The sequence below is a fragment of the Grus americana genome, chromosome 20 (genome assembly GCF_028858705.1).
Source record: "Grus americana isolate bGruAme1 chromosome 20, bGruAme1.mat, whole genome shotgun sequence".
Taxonomy (NCBI): Eukaryota; Metazoa; Chordata; class Aves; order Gruiformes; family Gruidae; genus Grus; species Grus americana.
Window position 1 is genome coordinate 12,578,783 of NC_072871.1, and position 20,785 is coordinate 12,599,567.

General features: G+C 43.4%; 1 protein-coding gene across 9 annotated transcripts in view; it reads left to right on the forward strand.

Annotated features, from left to right (window-relative positions):
- Nucleotides 1-20,785, forward strand: part of RAPGEF1 (Rap guanine nucleotide exchange factor 1) — an 88,958-nt gene that overhangs the window by 37,878 nt on the left and 30,295 nt on the right. For 8 of the 9 annotated variants that reach the window (XM_054848489.1, XM_054848490.1, XM_054848491.1 and 5 more), the window contains 8 exons: nucleotides 1,127-1,305; nucleotides 4,503-4,659; nucleotides 9,508-9,596; nucleotides 9,983-10,135; nucleotides 11,512-11,635; nucleotides 12,940-13,123; nucleotides 13,716-14,231; nucleotides 20,139-20,341. In XM_054848489.1, the coding sequence (XP_054704464.1) occupies nucleotides 1,127-1,305; nucleotides 4,503-4,659; nucleotides 9,508-9,596; nucleotides 9,983-10,135; nucleotides 11,512-11,635; nucleotides 12,940-13,123; nucleotides 13,716-14,231; nucleotides 20,139-20,341 (1,605 nt within the window). Of the gene's footprint in view, nucleotides 1-1,126; nucleotides 1,306-4,502; nucleotides 4,660-9,507; nucleotides 9,597-9,730; nucleotides 9,876-9,982; nucleotides 10,136-11,511; nucleotides 11,636-12,939; nucleotides 13,124-13,715; nucleotides 14,232-20,138; nucleotides 20,342-20,785 lie in introns of those variants that run through there. The other variant, XM_054848496.1, reaches the window with a different exon arrangement.

Consider the following 20,785-nt stretch of genomic DNA (forward strand, 5'->3'; position numbering starts at 1 on the left):
ATGCCCATAGGTCATTAATTCTTGAAGCTGAATTTACTGAGGAGATAATGGATGAAACCTGGCTCTGCTAAGCTCTCTGCTCCTTTTCTAGCAGTGTTCAGTAGTTAATTTAAACCTCACTTAGGAACTACTTGTGGTATTAAAAGTCCTCCAGGCATACTCTGGTAAACTCCTTAAAAATATCCCTGTCCAGAATGCCATTAAGATATCATGTATCACTTCTGAATTTCCTCTTCTAGTGTTGGTGGTGGCATGGAAGTTGGTGACCACAACTCAGCTTTATTCCAATGAATTGCTCCCTTCTGCAACATTCATTCACTGATGCCAAAATTTAGCTTCCACAGTCTGTCCCCATGGAAGGCGTGTGAGTTCCCTTGTTCCAGCAGCATCACAAAATGACTTAGGTTGGAGGCTGATCAGAATGGTTTTTATTTGGGAACGGAGAGACAAAACTATAGCCCACTTTCATACAAGTAGGCATATTACAGTCAGCAGAATTACTCAAAATAATAAGGGTGAACACCACATATGTCACTGAAACTATCAGGGATGGGTACAAAAATGGAGGCCTCTTGTTTGGATTGTTCTGGAATTTGGAAGTTTTTCTGATTGTGATTTGTTTTTCTCTTTCCCTTTGGCTGATCCACTGCATTTTCTGATTGAAAAACCTTTTCACAGGGAGATGTGCTTAAGGCAAAAGGATTTTGATTGCATCAGAGGGGCAACTCTATTTAAAACCAGTAGTTGTTGCTTCCTTTCTTGCATTATCATTACTATCTGCGTTTGGTATATTTTTTTTTTCCACCCTCGCAGTTTGGCGTGTGGGTTTCAAAGCAGTGCCCTTCACATCATCAGTAGCGTCAATCTTGGCCTAAAACTGATCAAGATTAGACTTCAGTTTGGAATGCACGTAATTCAGAAAGTTAAAGTGTGGGTGCAATTTTGTACTGACTTCTTTTGAAAGAGTAGTAAGTCAGTTTAAAAGTAATTGTGGTAGAAGGGGTTTTCTCCACTCCTCGTGGAATGTACCTCATTCAGTGTCACCGTACTTCAGGTAAGTTAAAGTAACCTTGCCCTTAAAAATCCTGAGGTTTTAACATCTCTTTCCTTTTTTCCTCCTCTTTAGAATGTCTCATGGCTAGAGGAAAAGGAGAAGGAGGTCGTCAGTGCGTTACGCTACTTTAAGACTATTGTGGACAAAATGGTAATTGATAAGAAAGTATTAGAGATGCTGCCAGGCTCAGCAAGTAAAGTGCTGGAAGCCATCCTGCCCTTGGTGCAAACCGATCCACGCATCCAGCAAAGGTGAGTTTCCTTCTTGGGTTTTGGGACTCCAACAGACTAACAGGCTCCCAGCTTCTTCCCTTCTTGTGTCTGAAGAACCCCATTGTGCAGGAGACAGGAAGTGCTGCATTGCTAATGAAGTGGCTGCTATTTTTACTAATTATGTGGTAGTTTTCAAACATAATTTAAAAGCAGATTCCCTGCTGCGAAGAAGCCTGTGCTGTGGAAAGATAAAGCAAATCTGAATGGTTTCAGAGAGAAGGAAGGGCTGATTCTTAGCATAAACTTGGAAATTCATCACGTACTAGCGGGAGATTCTCCTCAGATGCTATACTGTTTCTGCAGTCCATGATGGTATCCTAAAAGCTAACAAATCCAACAGCTTTTACCTGAAAAAGAGTTTATCTTCAGAGTAATTCCTCTTTGTGTTCAGTTTATCCACCATGATACTAGAGAAGTCTGAGACTGCACTCTTAACTGCTTTTTCTGATTTTACTGGATCAGATACAGAACAGAAGTAAGCAGATGTACTTCAGTAGATTAACCAGTCCAAGTTCATTCCTGTGCACTCTCGACAGATTATTTGTTTTACGTTTTAACAGATTAGGTGTATTATGTTTTAACCAGTTAGTTTGTTTGAAGCCAGAAAAGAAGTAGAAATTTGCCACAGAAAGCTCAGCATGGATCATAAGAATTTGTGGAGTTGCCAAGCCATAGAGATATAGCTGCTGTTCATCCCATAGATGCTGGAGCCATTGATTTACACAAAACAAGTAAACATCACTGAGTAATACAGAAAGAGCAAAATTAGCACACACAGAGAAAAACGCAAAACAAGGCAGAGAAATGCAGGTGTTTTTTGGTTCCCGAAATCCTGCCAAGTTTTGTGCTGTTCCTAGTTGTTTTCCCATTAAGGATCTCCAAAGTTTTTGTTTCAAGATGCTTATTTCAATTCTGGTGCAAGAAAGGTTTGTAAAGTGTGGTCCAGACAGCAGTAGGGTGCCAAATATTTTGCAAACAGAGATGCTTCGCTGTGTTTGGCCCTAACGTATGGGCCAGGGTTGTATCTGACGGTACAAAAGGAAGGAGGCAATGGGTGAGTATTAGAGCTCTGGCTGGGACAGGAGAGACTCGATTTAGGTTAGATTTATAGAAGTACAACGAACAATAGCTGTTAGAATGGGAACATTCATCACGCTTCTGGATACAGACACAAAAGTTTCTTTGGTTGCTATCAGGTTTCCCACAGCCATTAAATTCCTGACAAGTACCGACTTTCACTTAATAAAAGAAGGAACAAACTTTCCCCTTACACGAGAACATGTAAAATGTCAGCAAATATTTTTAGGATAGAACATGTTGTCTTTATAGTCACTTGTTTTGATTTACGTATCCACTGGGTGTTCGCTGGGTGATCTTCCCTTCCAAGAATATATTTGGAAATAAGTATCAACTAAGTGGTCTTCAGTAGCAGCAGTATTTCAGACAGTTTTATTCTTCAGATTCCTTATACTGTCTCTCAGTAGTGAACTAACGCAACCTCGATAGTTGGGTATCCATATTTACCCATAGAAGCAGAATTTTCAGAGTCAGTAGTCAATGGAGTCCTCTACAGAGTGGTAAGTCTCTCCTTCTGGAAATGGTATGTATTAACAGCACAGATCCCATATATGTGTTCTGCCTTGTTTAGCCTCACAGAAATGAAGGGGATCTGGTATTCTTAAAAAGCGATGTCTTTTCGTGCCTACCTATGCACTTTATTTCTTTTGAGTAGTGGCAGGATACAAAGGGGTGATTTTGATAGCAAATCCCCCTCAAGAAAAGTGAGCAAAACTTGTGTCAGTGTGGAAGAAAGCCCTACAATTATTGTTGGACTTCTTTTTGCTTTAGGGGAAGCATTTGCATCAAGGAAAAAAGTAATTAAATCTAGCACAAAATGGGTTTTCAATTACTGCCTCCTTAGAAGGAAGCAGACTGAAGATTAATGGCGAAGAAATCAAAGCCTTAGAAAGAGATGAGGGAGGGGCCTATTTAGGAAATATCTCCTAGCAAGCTAATTTCATTTGAAATTAGAACAAATGGCAAGCATGCTTTTTGAAAAAAACAACAAAAACCCCAGCCAAACAAAAAAGTACTTGCTGTTGTTTGTATCCCCCTGGTTGTAACTTCACAATAGTTCTTTGGTTCTGCAAACCTCATTCACCTAAATAATCTCATTGAAGCTTGTGGGCTTGATTCTCTTCTCACAGATAATGAAATTACTGGAGTTAAGCCAGTGTAAAATGGATACCAAAGAGAAATGGGGAGATTTGGAACACTGGTATCAGTAATGATTGCAAGATTACACCTTCCCTTATCTGTTTACGGTTTTGATGCAGTTTGAAATTGATTTAACTTTACAAAGAATTGTTGAAGCGTTGCCATCAGCAATACTGTTAACACACCTTGTTTAGTAATGAAGTAAGTGTTTTCAGAATTGCCAGGAAAATGCCTGTGAGCAGTGTTGTTACAGTTAACTTTTATTTAGAGTTGTCATTCTTCCAAAATTCTTTTTTTTTTTTTTTTTTTTTTGGAACAATAGCTTCAATTCTGTTTCTCATTAAAAGCAAAACAAAGCAACACCCTTCCTCTTCCAAACCTGAAATTCATTCAGTTCAATTTCTGTGAAGAAGCAGGTTTTAATTACATGTTTTCAGGCATCATAAACAGTGAGGAAATGATTTGTAAGGCAATAAATACAGTCAGCTCTCAATTATCCAAGACATTTTTGAGGAGAGTTAATAAGGAAGAAGGAAAGCACAGATAAAACTGAAATAATATGACTTAGATTTAAATACAGGACTTAAATATTTACCTTTGAAGTTAAGGCATAGGATGGAGCTGTAAATTAAAATGGAAAGCATGTTCTTTTTAGCATTGCTGTGTTAACCTGCAGCCCAGATACTCTGTTAACTGAGAACGAGCTGTTGATTGATTGTACCTTCACACTGTTGTCCCATTTGGTGCTGGAGGACAGGAGAGCAAATGCAGCAGAGGAGAAACCCAGGCTTTGTCACCTGCTCAGCACAAATTCTGAGTGTCAGAGAGAGGAGAACAATCACATTTTTAACAGTGTGAAATGCACTTTAAATCAAGCAGTCTCGTAACATTTGCTAGTATCTCCATAATTTCATTTTGTTCTTTTTTTTTCCTCAACTATTTCCTCCCCTGCCATCCAGTTCTGCCATCTCATCTTGCTATAGCCGTGTGTACCAGAGTCTGGCCAATCTCATTCGCTGGTCTGATCAAGTGATGCTGGAAGGTGTGAATTCAGAAGACAAGGAGATGGTGACAACAGTGAAGGATGTCATAAAAGCTGTTCTGGATGGAGTCAAGGTACATGAGACAAATATTGTAAAGTATATTATATAAAGTATATCATAATGTATTTTGGAAGAGATCTACTTGAAAGAGGTTTTTAAGTGCAGGTAAAATATAAAGATCCTATTCTTGCCTTCACTAAACTACCTCTCAAATCATCTGGTCCGTAAGTGAAATGATCCTGCTCGGTGTGCTGGTTAAAGACTAGCACAAACCATTTGGCTATTAGTGTGCACTTCTGAAATGCTCACCCTGGCATTTGGATGAATTGGAAGAGGCAATAAATCTTTACTGAACATTGTAGTATGTTTTCAGCACGTCATTCCTAGTCTCCCATGCATATTAGGAGACAGAGTTTGCCTGTTTTCCGTCTAGGCAAAATATAATTGCAATGCTTCCTTGTCAGTGCCCACAGAGAATCAAAGACTCCAGCTCCATCTTTTAACATAAATTTCAAGGGATTCGTCAGTGATACATCACCGCTTTCAGCAGTTGGATTAGGGTGTGGAACAGGTGATGAGCTAAGCTCAGTTTTCTGGAGATTAATTTTACGTAACTAATGGAAACGTTTAACAGAAACCTTTGTATCCTTTGTGAGACCTGCTTACAGCATTCCCTCCCTGCCCCACCCCGGGGAAAGCTGTTGGCTTTCCTTCTGCCTCCCGGTAAGCTTTTGGTATCCATTATTTCTGTTTCCCAGGCTTGTTTCTGGGCTGATGGCCGCGGAGGCTGTTCATTCAGCTGTCCTAGCACTGCAGTTAAAAGTTTCCTTGACCCGGGCTCAGGGCACCAGCACAGAGACCATCATATCTCCTGGGAACCTTATTTTGCAAACTGTAGTGAAGGTTAAGCCTCTTTCAACAGCAGGACTGAATCTAAAGGGGAATATTTAAATCAAGTATAGAAGGAAAGTTGGGGTAGAGTTTTAAGAACTGCGGCAGATGTTTCACCTGGATTAGTGTATCGGGAACAGACATCTTTCACTGTACTCAAACTCAGTTTTTATTAACTGGAGCTGAATGCAAAAATTAAGTGGACCTCCCAAGGTTTTTGGGAGTCTTGGTGTGGTGTTTGCATGCTCTGAATATCTCTTTAATGTTGATCAAACACAGATACTAAAATCTACTGACTTATCGAGCCTTTTAAACTAGTATCTTTGAAACAAATCATTCCCATCACCTAAAGAAGACAGATTTTCCAGGATTATTTTGCGCAATATGCCCTTTAAATTCCAGATTTGAAAAGTAAAGCTGGCCTTAAATTTGCACAGCAGGATAGAGAAAAAGAGTTTAGCCTAAAGTCTCAGCTGCTGTTAGTGTTGGAATTCAGCAGCAATTTGCAGTACGTGAAAATCTGCACTGTGGTATCTGAAGTGTAATACCCCAGCAAAGAGTGAGATGGTTCACTCTGTTATCACTTAACGAATCTGCTCTGGAGAGCCGTGTTATCACCAGATCCAGGATAGAGATGTGTAGTCTTATTGCCTGCGACTTGGACAGCCACTGTCCTTTCACTTCAAGCAGTATTTGAACCCCCGGTACCTGTTGCCTTCCAGCCAAAGCAGTGTGCCTGTGCGGATAGGTGGAAGGTCTCGGATGCCTGCTCTGCCCACGCTGCGAGCCAGCCTAGGCTGGAAGCGACACAGGCACGTCCAAACAGTGCTAAGCCTGAGCTGTTAAGCCCTGCTGAGCGGCATGGCTATATCAGTCCCTACTCTGTTGTTAGATTAAAAGTTATTTTGGCCTTCCAGTTGGAGCTGGCTTATGTCTGGTCAGCTTGGAGCGTGGTTGGAGCAGATGCGTGGCTGTCTGGGTTGATGCGAACGTGTCTGCCCATCAACAGGTCAGCATTTGGAAGTGGTGTGCGCTCATCTCCTACTGCATAGCAAGGAACAAGGTTTATTTTAGAAGGGCCTAGCCAGCTTTCAGATCTGGAAGCAGAACTGAGAAGCTGGACACTTCTCTGCTGTGGACAGCCTTTTTTGTTTTTCTGGCAGATCACATAAGATCCACTTCCACATTTCAGTGCTTACTTCCCCCTTTATTTTCAGAATTGAGCATAAAAGAGTTACTTGTTCACTTGTGTTACTTGCTGTTCTGATCTCAGGGTTTAGTACCCTGTTAGGCACATGTAAAAAGGAAAAAAAAAATCCCTGTTTCGATTATGTAACTTCTTAAAAATCCATCTCATTTTGGAATTTCCAGCTTGCTGAAGTAGCGTAAGTTTGTAGAGAGGCTTTAATTATCTCTAATTACTGCTGCAGGAATCTCTTTACTTGCTGATAAGGAATAGCATAATGTGCATCTGGCTCAGTTGCGTGCTGATTACCTTTGTGTGTACACTAAAGATCTTGGCTTGATTTTCAAACATCAGTACTCATTTTGGGGTTAGCAGATAGGAGAAAAGGTCAGGGTCCAGGCAATCTGGTGATGTTTGTCAAAGTTTAGAGGAAAAAGTGATCCTCTTGAGTATTGTCAATCATATGTCGTCTCGGTGTCTCTGGTGGGAGGTGTTCTGGGTATTTTTCACAGCAGCAATGGCTTGAATCATTCTAAAGATACTTTTCAGCCAAATTTGATTGGTTTTCTCCCCTGTTGTAACCTACGCTCCCATATGGTGGACAGGCGTGTGTCCATTACAACTGGCAAAATAGGAAAACAGAGTGCTTCAGCCCGGAGGCTTTTCGGTTTTGGTTTGAATGCCCGTACATTTTATTTCCCTTTTTTGTGCTCTTACACATTGTGTGGACTCACTGTTCTTGCTGGCAAGTACCTGATAACCCCACAGGGTCTGACGCTGAGTCCGTTGAGGTGCATGAGAGTCTCTGGAAACCTCTTCAGCGGTGGAGGTTTGTCCAGAAGGTGAGAAGGTGGCAATGCATGGTGTCACCACACAGACACAGACAGTGACTTGGAGCATGGTGCCAGCTGCAGCCAGAAGAGTCAAATGGTGTCACTGTGTGATTTCCAGATTGTTCAATTTACAGAACAGCCTTGTTTGGGGTTTGTACGCTCCCAGGTCCTACGGCTGTTTTTCCTAGTGATGTTCTGTAAACTTTATAGGGGAATTTCTAAAGTCTAAAAGGAATAGCAAGTTTTTAATTAAAGATTGTTCATCCTGAAAGAGAGGATGAGACAGAGGAAAGTACTTCTTTAAAAAATAGTTTCTGTTGAGTAACTGGAGGCGCTCAGCAGAGAAGTCTGAGGACAGTTCGCTGTAGTTCTGCGATTGAAGGGCATTAGTTTTTTTACTTTTCCTGCGTAACGTACATTACCACAGCGGAGCTGATAGATTGTCAAAAGCCTCGTCGCTCTGTTGCTCCTTGTCGCAGACTATTTCCCTGCTGGGGATGCGGCCCTCCTTGGAGGTGGGAGCTGACCAGGCTGGTCGGCTGTGGTCGACTTGGTGCTGTGCTTTTTCTCATCAGGGCATGTCTCAGAACACGCTGTTCCTCGCCAGGGCTCTTGTCTGTCTGTCCCAGACAGGAACATCTTCATAGCATTAGCCTGCATGCACATCTGTATGTGCTCTGTTTGCGCTCTCTTCCTTCCCCGTGTGTGGGATTTTCCAGGACAGCTTCTGGAAAGCTGAGGGTTTCATCATGTTTTTGGTTGACACGGTGTAAATTATTTTTGAGCACAAGCTCACACCAAGAATGTAAGTAGAACATCGAGACCAAAATAAGCTGTGGAAGACACTTGGGACTGCATTTGCTGTCCTTTGCACATTCAGTGCAGTACTGTATTCCTCTTGTTGTGCATGTGTTGACCCATGGAAGTTCAGCTTTAAATAGAAACTTTTATAAAAATACGAGAACTAGAGTATTTCCCTTCCTCAGGAGGAGGACAATATTCCGGTTGCAGTTACTGCATTGAGAGAGCAATGACAGTTGTTTCCAAGCTCAACAGACACAGACATGAAGATGATACTAGAATGATGACACTGTACTTCAGGCTGCTTTTAAAAAAGAAAAATTAAAAAATTGATCCTATATAGTTTCCTTTGCATAATATGCTGGGAAGCCAACACTGTCAGGAAGCGCTGGCAGTTTTCCAGCCTGCCTGTAAGAGGGCATGTGTTTGTATCTGTGAGCAGTAGATCTATTTGTCAGCCTCAGACATACATAAAATGTTCTCTCCATCTTTCTGGTGTGAATGATTGTTGTTTTGACTGCAGGCAGACTTGTAGTTCAGGATTATCATGCCCTTATCTCTTTATCCAGAGCCTTATCTGCTTATAACAGATACACTGTAGTAGTTCCTTGAATGATTAAGACTTCCACTGCTAACATGTTAAAAGATGGCTTCAGGAGAAGCTGGCCTTTTAATGAAAGTGTTCATTATTTAATTTGTTGTAAGATGCCCAACAGAAAACTTGCTTTTTGAAACAAATACATACTTGCTTATAAAATACAAAGCAATTTTTTTTTTTACTGGCTAGGTGAAGTACTCCACTGTGCAAGACTTTTCTGTACTTATGTATGTAAAGTCAATTTGCCATTATCTAGGGTGCTGTGGGGACTGGAACACATTTGTGACGATAGAGGAAAGAGGAAGCACAGCAAAAAGACACACATGTGGGTTTGTGCAGAATCCCCATAGGGCCAGGGTTTGTGAACGTAACTCAAATATGGCTAAACTATTACAGGGAGCAGGCTGCTCCTTAGCAGCAGCGCTGTATCATTTGTACAGCTCTGTGCCAGACTCACACCCAGCTCAGCACTCTCTGTGTCCATCATTAATCCATAACCTGGGTAACCAAGAGTTTGCTGCAGTAGCATCCCTTTCTGTCCTACGATGTTTGAGTGCAGCATTCAGCAAATAATGATTATTCTCTTTTTCTTCTCTTCTCTCCATCCATCAGGAGCTGGTCAGGCTCACCATTGAAAAGCAGGAGCATCCCTCTCCCACAAGCCCAGTTAAACCCAGTTTACCAGCATGTAAATCTGACAGGTGGGTCACTGGCAAGGATTTCTTCTGTGTGCAGGAGTAATATAGAAGGGATAATTTCTGGCTACTGATAGTTGAATTAAAGCATTCAGTTATTCTTCACAGACGGTAGTGTGCTTTATGTAGCTTCATCCATCACAGTGGGACCGCTTCAAGAGAATATGCTATGGTAGGAAAGATACCAAAATCTGGCAATGAAACATCACTTGGCCATGACATGTTCACGTTGTATTCTGCATATACGTGGAATTCCATCTACAGATGCAAATTCTGCCTTCTGCTGTAGGTGTCTCTCATATTGCATATGATTTAAAATATGTGTTAATCTGTCAGCATGCTGCATTCCAACTGTGGTTTATGATCTACAATCGCTATTTTGCTTGTTGCAGCCCATCAGAACTTCCCCTTACAGACCGAGAAATGGAGATCCTCAACAAAACAACTAATATGACTCAATCCAACGAGCTACTGACTGACTCCATGGATGAAGAAGTTGCACCTCCTAAACCCCCTCTGCCTAGCATTCGTGTGGCAGAAAACAGGTAATACTGGCCAGCCGGCTGACTGAAAAATACTAGTGGCTTTTACCAGCTTCTTGTTTTTTAAACGATCTTGCAAATTGTGCACAAGAGAGGTCATGAGGAGGGTTAGCAATGCCTCTGAATTTCCAGTCCTCCAGAGTAATTCTTCCCTGCTCCTGGACTCTGTTTATGACTTTGTGTTCTCTGTCTTGTTTTGAGCAGTACCCTTCATTATCTGTGTTTGCCTTTCCTTCTTTTTATGTGAGGATAGTGCCATGCCCTGAGATCCATGCATGAGAGGCATCACATAAACGTGTAAGAACCTCATGTGAATACCACACTGTACAACGGTATCTTGTGCTGTTATATCCAAAGGGAAATGTTCCGTTAACCTCAGCTGGCAGTTATCAATCTGTCCTGCACATCCAGGTTGTTCTGCATTGCTTATCAGCTTAAGAGTGAAAGGAGCCAACAGTGCGTGACAAAAGTCTTTTACTTGGTTGTTCTTACCCTGTTCTACAAGTAACCACGTGAAAGTTTCTATGTTCTATTTTCAGAAGGAACAGAAAACCCCCAATTTGCAGGTTTTAGGTCTGCGTATGATGTTTTTCTTCTCTAGTACTGGTGCTACTGGATAGTGTGAAAAATACATGTCAAGCGCTAATTTGAAAATGCAGCATCAAGGGCTATGGCTGGCCAAAAGAATCACATTTCTAAGTATTTTATGAATTCTCATGGGTTATGTAAAAATTTCCTTGTATGGTCTAGGAACAGAATATGTGTCTTCTTGGGAACCTCACAGGCTTGACGATGACCAGAGTTATGTGTCCTTAAATTCAGAAACTAAAAATACAGTGGTTAAAATCTCACTAGTTACTGCCAATGTGTGTATCCAAAGCAGATTCATGCCAAAACATGGGCCCTCGCAGTTACATGTTGAGAGCAACGCTCACCGTCTTGTTTCCCGAAGTTCACCAGGAGAGTAAAAGGGCAGAAAAAGATTTTTTTTCTTTTTTCCTTCTGTCAATGGAAACAATATTTGGGTCAACCAAAATATTTAATTTGGATTTTCACCTTATTAAAGAATAATTACTGTGCTAATTAGCACCATTAAAAATAATTTTTAAATCAGCAATTGTTTTTGTTTGAGAAATGCCAACTGTTTTCCAACCTTAAAAAATAAATCACTGTACAGGACCTTACCTGCCAGATATTCTTAAACTGATATTTGTTAGGGGATACGCTTTGCTGAACAGCTCCTGGCCAGCTTTGGACAAGAACCTGTGAGTTTTGAGCCTGGTAAATCAAAGCCTTTCTGGAAAACAGGCTTGTGAAGCCTCTGAAAGTCTTTCTGCTGGAAGGGTAATGGAAGCATCAATGCCTGTTGTATCTTGCAGCCCTCCACCAGCATTGCCTCCTAAAAAACGGCAGTCGGCACCTTCCCCAACCAGAGTGGCAGTCGTGGCCCCCATGAGTCGAGCCACCAGTGGGTCCAGTTTACCTGTTGGAATCAACAGACAGGTAATGGCGTAAGCCCTTTGTGAAAGCCGAGGGAAACGTGCTGTGAACTGAAGCAAAAGCTCAGAGAAATGCCGTGACCTGCAGCCGCGCAGTTCCCTGCACGCCTCTGCTCGTCCCAACAGCCCTGTACAGGAGAGCTCTGGAGTTCTAGTGGCAGGAACACCAGTGTAATAAATAATGTGAACAGCTCAAATTTTTTTACAGTATTGTTGGATTTAATTAACAAATTGCTACAAACTTTGTTGCCTTGAGCTGTAGCAGAGTGTGACGATGTGAGCAGTTGAGTGTTGCTATGTTGAATAGATCAGGTACAGAGTGGCTGGCTTGAGCTTACTGAGATCTCACCAAGGTTTGCTTACAGGTCAAGGGAGCACATGGCATATTGAGATCAGATGTCTGTCTTCATCCAGTCACAGCTTAAAACATCTTTTAACCCAAGCAGTAGTTTGAGCAACTGCTCTGACTACTGCTGGTGCTTTGGGGAAATTTGTAAATTTTCTGGTAGAAAAATTGAAAACTTGGGACTGTGTGCGTTAATCATATTCCATCACTTGTGCTGGTCTGGGGTTTATGAGGTTGTAAATGGCTGGGTTTGCTTTATACATTCAGGAACTTACTAACTCAGCAGTGGGGACCTGGATCATATTAAATTGCACCAAAATCAAATCTTGTCCTCATCCCCAAAGTCTCAGCTCTGGCTTAGGGAGCCTCTGCAGTTGTTTGGCTGACCCACGTGAAGCTGTGCAGCTCTTCAGTTGCTAGTACAGTCACACTTAGGTTGCTTGGCTGCCGTGGGAATACGTGAGGGGTTCACTCACAGTTTGATAAGCTTGAGGTAATTTCCGAAATAGAAACGTAGTTATAGGCACAGAAAGTTGTATCTCACTGTAGCTTATTTTCCCTTTCTGTGCACTTAAGCTAACCAAATATTTGCTAAAGCCCCAGCTATTTAATGAGAAATCTTGCAGTCTGGTGAGCGAGTATCAGTGTCTTGACAAGCAGTCATCAGGCGTGTGTGGCAGTGAGGAACTCAGTCATCTTCTCTGTGAAGTCCAGAGTGGGTCACAGCACACCCTGCCTGAAGCAAGAACACACAGAGCTCCCTGGCACGGGCTGTTTACCAAATCCGAGGTTTTCTGTGGTCCTGATGAGCTTGTCTAACTAGAGAGGGCTAGCAGCGCTGATCCTCTCTGCTCCTGGTTTTCTTAACACAGCTATGAAGTGTTTGCTCTTTGAGCTGCATCTTGCTTGCTAGTGAGCTGCCAAGAATGACAGCGATTTTTTTTTTTTTTTTTTTTCTTAAGGATTTTGATGTGGACTGCTATGCCCAGAGAAGGTTGTCAGGTGGAAGCCACTCCTATGGGGGTGAATCTCCTCGCCTCTCACCGTGCAGTAGCATTGGCAAACTCAGCAAGTCTGACGAGCAGCTCTCTTCTCTGGACCGCGACAGTGGTCAGTGTTCCCGCAACACAAGCTGTGAAACGTTAGGTAAGCGGGGGGTTGTCCAGGGCCGCTGGAGGAGCCCCCTTCACTCTTGTTTGGGAGCTGTCATAGCTGTGATAACAGAAGTAAATGGGTTGCGCTTACAACTGTCATCTTGTAGTTGCTGCAGGCGGTTCTGTGCAGAATTATATTCTTTCGGATAGGAAAAAGCCCAGAGGAATGTGTTCCCCTAGCTATAGATGATTGTCTTCAAACTCAATTCAGCTCTCAAGTGGAATGTTTTGTTGATTTCAGCCTTGTCTGCAGAAATGACAGTCCTGCTAGACTAAAGTGATGTTGTTTCTATGTATTAGGAAAGAAAATAAAACTATAAATATAAAACATAAATAATGTCTGCAATGATCTACCTATTGAATTTTTATTATTTGTCTGCTAGTGTAAAAAAATAATGATAAGAGTTTTATTAAGGCTGGACGTTACAGAAGGTATGGCAAGATGGTCCCTGCTGCAAGGAAGTGCCGCTCTGATTAAATGACCTGATTAATTAACTGATGGAATGAGAGGGGCAGAATTGAGAAGGGCTAAATGGTAAAAGAGAAACTAATGCATCATTCTCCTGTCCCATCTATTTAACCAGATCAATCAGATCACTATGATCCAGACTATGAATTCCTGCAGCAGGACCTCTCCAACGCTGATCAGATACCTCAGCAGGTGCCAGGTATCCTCAGCCCATTGCCAGAGTCCTTGGGTGAGTCTGGCTCCCCTTTCCATGGACACACTTTCCAGCTCCCGCAGGGCAGCTCCCCTCCACTGGAATTCTGCAGCCTCTCAGGAGCAGCGCAGCCAACAGAGACTCCTCCAGCTTTACCAGAAAAGAAGAGGAGGAGCGCAGCCTCTCAGACTTCAGATAACTCAGGCTGCAGGGTGTCCTATGAGAGGCACCCATCCCAATACGATAACATCTCGGAGGATGACATGCAGAATGCGGCATCTGTCCCATCAGTACCCTTCACGCCGTTTGCTGCTGTTTTGCCTTTGCAGCAAGGAAACTCTTCAGCACCAGTTGAATTCATTGCTGACTTTGCTGCTCCAGATTCTAACAGTGACCCAGAGAAGCCACCACCTCTGCCAGAGAAGAAAAACAAACACAGTAAGCAAGTCTTTGTGTTTGGGTTTTATTTTTACCTTTACCTTTCCTTGCAGTTGTTGTGCTTCTGATGACCACTAAGTAATGGAGACCTCAAGGTAACGCCCTTGCTTTCGTGAGGCTGAGTGTCAAAATCAGTCAGCATCAGACACGTGGAAGGGAGGTGTCAGTCCTTTGGCAGGCAGGGAGCGACTCCAGGAGCCAAGAACGACCCAGGCCCAGGGGAGCTGGCGTCACACAGCATCTTCATTCCTATAGTGAGAACATACTTCTCTGTTTACCTGAGTGCGAATCTTTGAGGCGCTCTGCCTTGCATATTTTCCTGGTTTATCCTCCCCTTTTATGTCCATTCCTTTCCCTCTGCCCCTGTTTTATGAATGTTTTCCTACTGCAGAAAAGAATTGGGTACTCTCCAAGAGCTCGGAGAAAGGGCTGCTTTTCTGTGCAAAACAGAGCATTGCCAGAGCAGTTCTTTGGCAATAGGAACAGAGTTGCCCACATAGCTGTGGAAGATAACACTGTTCACCTAGTGTCCAGTACTGCTGTTTTGCTACGGGATCTCATTTCTTTGGATGCCTAAGAATTTCCCAAATCGTTAAAATGAGCAGCCTCTAAATGCAAAGGTTCGCCATCCCTAGCCAGACTCCTGGCACACCAGTGCTGACTGTGACTCAAGCTCATGACCTTATTCTGATTTCCCTCATGTTCATGGCTGAAAGCATGTGAAACCTCTTGCCAAAAAAGCAGCCGTACTGATCTGCCAAGGAAGGCTGTGGACTACATAGTGAGATCAGCAGATGTTAGTTTACTAGTCACTGGCTTGCTTTGCAGTTGTATGTTGCATGAGGAGGTAGCGTATACAAGCTCTGGATCAACAGTGTTCCATTGTTTGGCTGGCAGCCCAAGTGAAGAGCTGATTCAAAAGTGCTGAGTTGTCCTTCTGACTCATTTCTGCAGTTTATAGTCTTTTCACATAGAATAAGGTGGAAGTGAGATCGGTGTGTCGTGCGGCAGGGTCAGTATTCTGTCCGTTCCTATGGTAGCGTACTGTGCCAGTCACTTTTTTTAAAAAGTGCGTTGGCTAAAAGCATTTCCATTATCCCCAAGTGACCAGTCCACATTTGTAACCCTCTGGGATTTTACTCAGAGCACAAGGCTTGACCCACCTGAAAGTGAGGGTCGTCTCGTAGTTCAGTGTCCCCATATGCAGGAAATCACTTTTGTCCCTCTCTGGTACACAAGCAGTTCAAAGATACCAAAAGCAGCTAAAAAGGAGCCGAGATGTTTGTTTGTAGACAACAGAAAGGAAATAAATGCTGGCACAGGGCATAGCCAAGGTTATTTGTTAGGGCTCGTGCTGTTCAAAATACTTGCCCACAGTACCAGCTGCAAGGGGATGTGATACAGAAACTCCTTATGTATGATCAGGCCCTTGTGGGGCTGGGTCCAGGGGGCTTTACACCATGCAGGCTGGGATGGGTGCGGGGAAATGCTCCCATGCACATAGGCAGCTTTAGTAGGGGGAGACGCCTGAATCGGTCTTGGGTAAGAGGCAGTTTGACAGTTGAAAGAGAGACCTGAGCTGTTTGCTTTTCTCTTTAAACCTCATGTCTTTGTTTTGTGTTATCATATGAGATGTCAAGGAGCTACTTAAAAACATTTTTAAAAGCTATGTTCTCCATTGCCTGTGCACACTTTTTAACCTCAGTACCAAGGCCTTGTATATGAATTTTCTTTGATGTTAGAATAGAGTTAATTGTCATCAGGCACTATCAGAAGCCCTCGAGTATTGATCAGATTGCATTGTTAGGAAAGGTAGAAGCTGTTATCTAATGTGTTGACAGCTCTGATGGTTTGATAAAGCATCCTTGCTGCAAAGCTTGTAGTAGTATTTGGGCTGATACCCGACTGCTGCGGATTTTTAATTGCATTCATGTGACCCTGAGAACTTGTTTTAGATTGTCTTTACTCCACAGTATATCACACCACAGATCTGTGGTTGTTAGTTTTACTTTTATTTTCAGCATTAAAAGGGCAGTAAAATGTTACTCAGGCTGTATGGTAGCACCCAAGATTTTTTTGCCTGGAGGCTGATGCATGTAGATATTCTTGTGTGATCACGTAAGTGAGGCAGTGCTGCTTCCACAACCCCAACAAACTCCTGGGATCCGGAGGAGATGCATGAATTTATTAAAAAGATCTAGAGCTCACACAGATGGGACTTGGTTGTAGTCCCTTTGTTATGGGTCATCTTTTGGTAGTTGGCAGGAAATGTTGCAGCAGAGACTTTGATGGTCTTTTTATTGGTAATATACAGCAAATCCTGCTTGAGGTAACCATGTGTATTGCTGTGAGCTGTGCTCAGAGGGACCTCCAAGAGTTGACTTCCGTATAATTTAAACAGAGGAGTAATAAGCCTTTTAGTCTGGCATGAATTGTTGTTATTTTACTGTGCTGTAAGAGTACATGTTACTGTGCTAAGGGCAAATTACTCCGGACTTCTGCTTGACCACCACCATCACGTTCCTGCTGTACGAGACACAGAGATGGAGCAGCTTCTGCTATGAAGAGCCCAGAGTCAGAAATAACAAGATCTTTCCCCTAAACAGATTGCAGACTAGAAGTGAGGCACTTACTCATGTTTCCCTCCCTGTCAGTGGGAACAAAATGCAGCCTGGTGCCCTGTAAGCAGCTGGTATTTAACTGCAGGAACCACGCTGAGGGCAGTCTGGGCTTAGCCAGCGGATAATGCGAGCTCTTTGAGAAACAGCTCTCCTCCCAGAGGTGACAGCAAAGACTGACTTATTTGACCTTGACTTCTCCAGTGAGTTGCTGTACAGTATAGCTTCAGAATTTCCATTATTTTGGCTCATGCCCACGCACACAAATCTGTTGCGCTTGTGCAGGGCCAGTTGTAACACAGGCTGCTGACCCAGCACCAGGACTCGGGCCAGACCTTCACTGAGTCCTCTGCATCGGATACTACTATGCCTTACCTGTACTGCAAATGTGCTGATAATCTAGCAATTCCTTGCAGACTCCAGCAACCACTGATCTGAGGGTGTTTTCCTGACACGAGTTCGCTTGCTGGTTTCTCTTCTCTCCTGCAGCAAAATGCTGCTTCCAGGGCCAGCAGCTGCTCTCCCTGGCTGCAGAGCACCAGTGCACGGCAAGCAATACCTATGACTTCTACTATGTGGGCAGAACTGGTGTGTGCTAGAAATCCTTGGGCAGCTTTAGCTCCTTCAGAAATGACAGCCAAGGCACTGCAAGCAGATTGCTGGGAAGGTGTTCCTCTCCTCAGTCTGAGATTATTTTTTTTATTTCAAATATTTTCTGTCTGGGTTCAGAACTGACATAAGCTGGGCATGTGGTTTCTCTCTCTCGCCTCCTTTCTCTCCCGGGGTGCTGCCTTGAGACTGTGTTACTCCACCCCAGCTGCTCACCATGGAGGTTGCAGCCCCCGTTCCTCCCTCTGTACAGAATCGCTGCAGGGCGTGCAGCCTGATCTGAGCTGGTGATGTAATTTCCCATCTGCTTTTTAAATTTCTGCCTTGTTAAAAACCACAGCAAAGAGGGGGGAGAGAAGACCCTTTGCAAACAGCAATCTCAGGAGTGGTCCTGCTCCCTTAGTCTCCTGTTCAAGAGTGGCAGCATTTTAATGATGCCCATTTTAATTTACACTCTGCAGTCTCTGCTCCTGAGCCAAGTTTGTATTTCACCATCTCAACTGTTTTTCATTTCACCTCAAAACAGAGAAGACAAAGTAGAAGCAGAGACATGCTCACCTGCCCTGGACTAGTTGTAACAAGCAAGGCAGGGGAGCTGCCATGATGATGGGATGCATTAGCCTCATAAAGAGCAGAGATAAAAGAGCTCTTCATTATTCCCTTGCAGATTGAGTTAAGGCTCTCAACAGCATTCAGGCTTACTACCTTGAGTTACAGTAATTTAATTTTACGCAAGTGTCTAACGTGATACCCTTTTCACCAACACTTCCCAAGTGGTGCTGTCAAACAGACATCTGAACCCAGGAACTCACAGCTATCGATCCGGAGTGTTGTCTTCAGGTCTGGATGTTAAGCACTGGGGGAGGAAGAGGAGCAAGGCTTGGGTGGCAGGGGGTGTTGGAGGTCAGAATTTCAGCAGCCTCGGCAGAGCTGTGCAGGAGCTGGCAGTACAGCGGGACACGAACAGGTTGTCCACTGGCAGGACCGTGTGGGGTCACAGGATGGGGACAGCAGGTGTTACCGGTCGGGATTGAAATCCATCAGCTGAGGTTTCCTGTGCTCCAATTGCCACGATCTTTTTTTCTTTTTTTTTTTTCTTTATTCTGTTTTTTGGAGGAGGGATATAATTCTGTGGGAGGGGGCAGCTGTGTTAAGCTCCATTTCTAAATGGAGTTTAAAATATTAGAGGAAATCTGAAAAAAGGTGCAAAAGACAGGTGCAAAGCGAGTCCTTCCTGCCAACACATTCACACGGCTGCATCCTGTTTGAAATCGGCTGACCTGTAGATCTGCATTGGCAGGTGAACAGAGGGCTTTGCCTTGCAGCGAGCGTAGGAACCGGCTTCACGATGCGCAAATACCGCATTGTGGTTGTTGTATTTATAGCTTCCACTGAAGTCATCCATTCATTTCAGTTGTGCAACTGAAATGCCAGCCGAAGCTGAATAATTGCCACCTAATGACCAGATTTACAAAATCTGAAAACTGCTTGTTTATCAGGAAGAAGGGAAGAATGATCACAGAGTATCTTGTGCATGACAGCATATTTACAAAAAGGCCTTGGTTAGTCCTTTCTATGATACTTAAATACATCTGTTGCTCCTGTTCTCGGGTATATAGATGAGAGTTCTTTATTTTACATTTATTAAGTACACTTCTGATCCTTAATAATTCTGGGGTTTTTGTAGTCTTTCTGTGACACTGGGTGTCATTCTCCCCCTCCAACACTCAAATACTGCAGCAGTAACTAATCCTCTGTCAGAGCTGCATAGGCAGACCTGCGTGGGTTTTTTCATAGATTTTGGAAGGACATTGTACAGATGGAAATGTCCTTTAAATGAGATTTGATCCCATTTAATATTTCTATTGAACCACATCTCAGAAAAGCTTTGGAATCAGTTGGGTTCAAAAATTGGAGATGGTAAGATGCTTTAAAAAAGGATGGGAGCAAAGAGGGTGGGAAGGCGCAGTCGGTGGCACTTTTAAAAGATAAGTCTCTTGTGCCAGCATTGGCAGTGACATATAAATAGCTGAGGGAGAGGTACACCTCGTCTCACAGGTGGGTGTTTTCTGATAACAGTTTTATTAGCTTGCTATAATGGAGAAAGGCTGTAACCCTCCTCATTCTAGAAATCTTGCTGACTACTGATATGAGACTTCTTATAGGCACAAGAATTATTATAGATTTATTGTCAAGGTTGTACCTTTGTATAAAATTATTTGTGCCTCCTAGAAAGCAGGCTGAAGTTACTCTGTTTTGTTGGTGATGTTGGGCATTAGCTGTTGAGGAATATTCTCAAAATTGCCATGAGGAAGGGATTTGGGCTGAGAGTCAGTGAATCAGACTTCTCAGGTAGCTGTTCAGAGACCTCACTGGTTCCTTAAACTGTTGTCAGATGTGTTTGTGGCCTGTGAGTATTTGTTGTGTGCTGGCTTGCAGGACAGGATGATCAGATCCTTTCCTGCAAGGTGGATGGCAACTGACTGCGTGAGCTACCTGTGAACACAGTGTGGATGCTTTGCTGCTCCCAGCCTGCAGCGAAGCCCGACTGACAGTGGCATGGCCTTACTCTTATTTTATTTCGAGACTAAGTACCCTGCTTGCTTGTTGCAGCTGCACCATGCGGACCAGGAGCAGTGATGTGAGTGATGTGACCTTATTTTTTTTTTTTTTTCCCCAGTGACGGCATATATGCAGTTTGTGGAAGACTACTCAGAGCCACAGCCGTCCGTGTTCTACCAGACCCCTCAGAACGAGCACATCTACCAGCAGAAGAACAAGCACCTCATGGAAGTCTATGGCTTCAATGACTCCTTTATCAGCTTAGACCCCTCTCAAGATCTGGCACCGCCTCCTGCTCTGCCACCGAAACAGCGGCAGCTGGTGAGTGACATCTGCGGTGCCCTGGGCAGGGCACACCAGCCTCCCAGGAACAGCTCTGTTCTTGCTGCTGCTGTTTCTGACAGGCTGCGGTGGTGGGAGGGCGTCTGGGTGGTGGTACCACGTCATGCTCCTTGTCATCTTGTTAACGTGTTTTTAGGTACCCCATGTTCAGACTGTTCCCCATAAGCGCTGAAAGTCCTAAAATGCCCTAAAAATGAAACGTTAGTCTTCCACATGGCATGGCTGAATCTGTGCCAGACTGCAGGCTTGCGTAATGACAACTGCTTTGAAGATTTTGACACGCTGGGCAACACGATTTTCAAGAGATTGCTGCACTGTTGTTCCCAATGCTGTTTTGAAACTGTTGTCAAGGATGCCACTAATAATAACCATTTAAACATAATAACTGCTTTTATGGCTCAGCCTGGGCCAGAGCCACAGAAC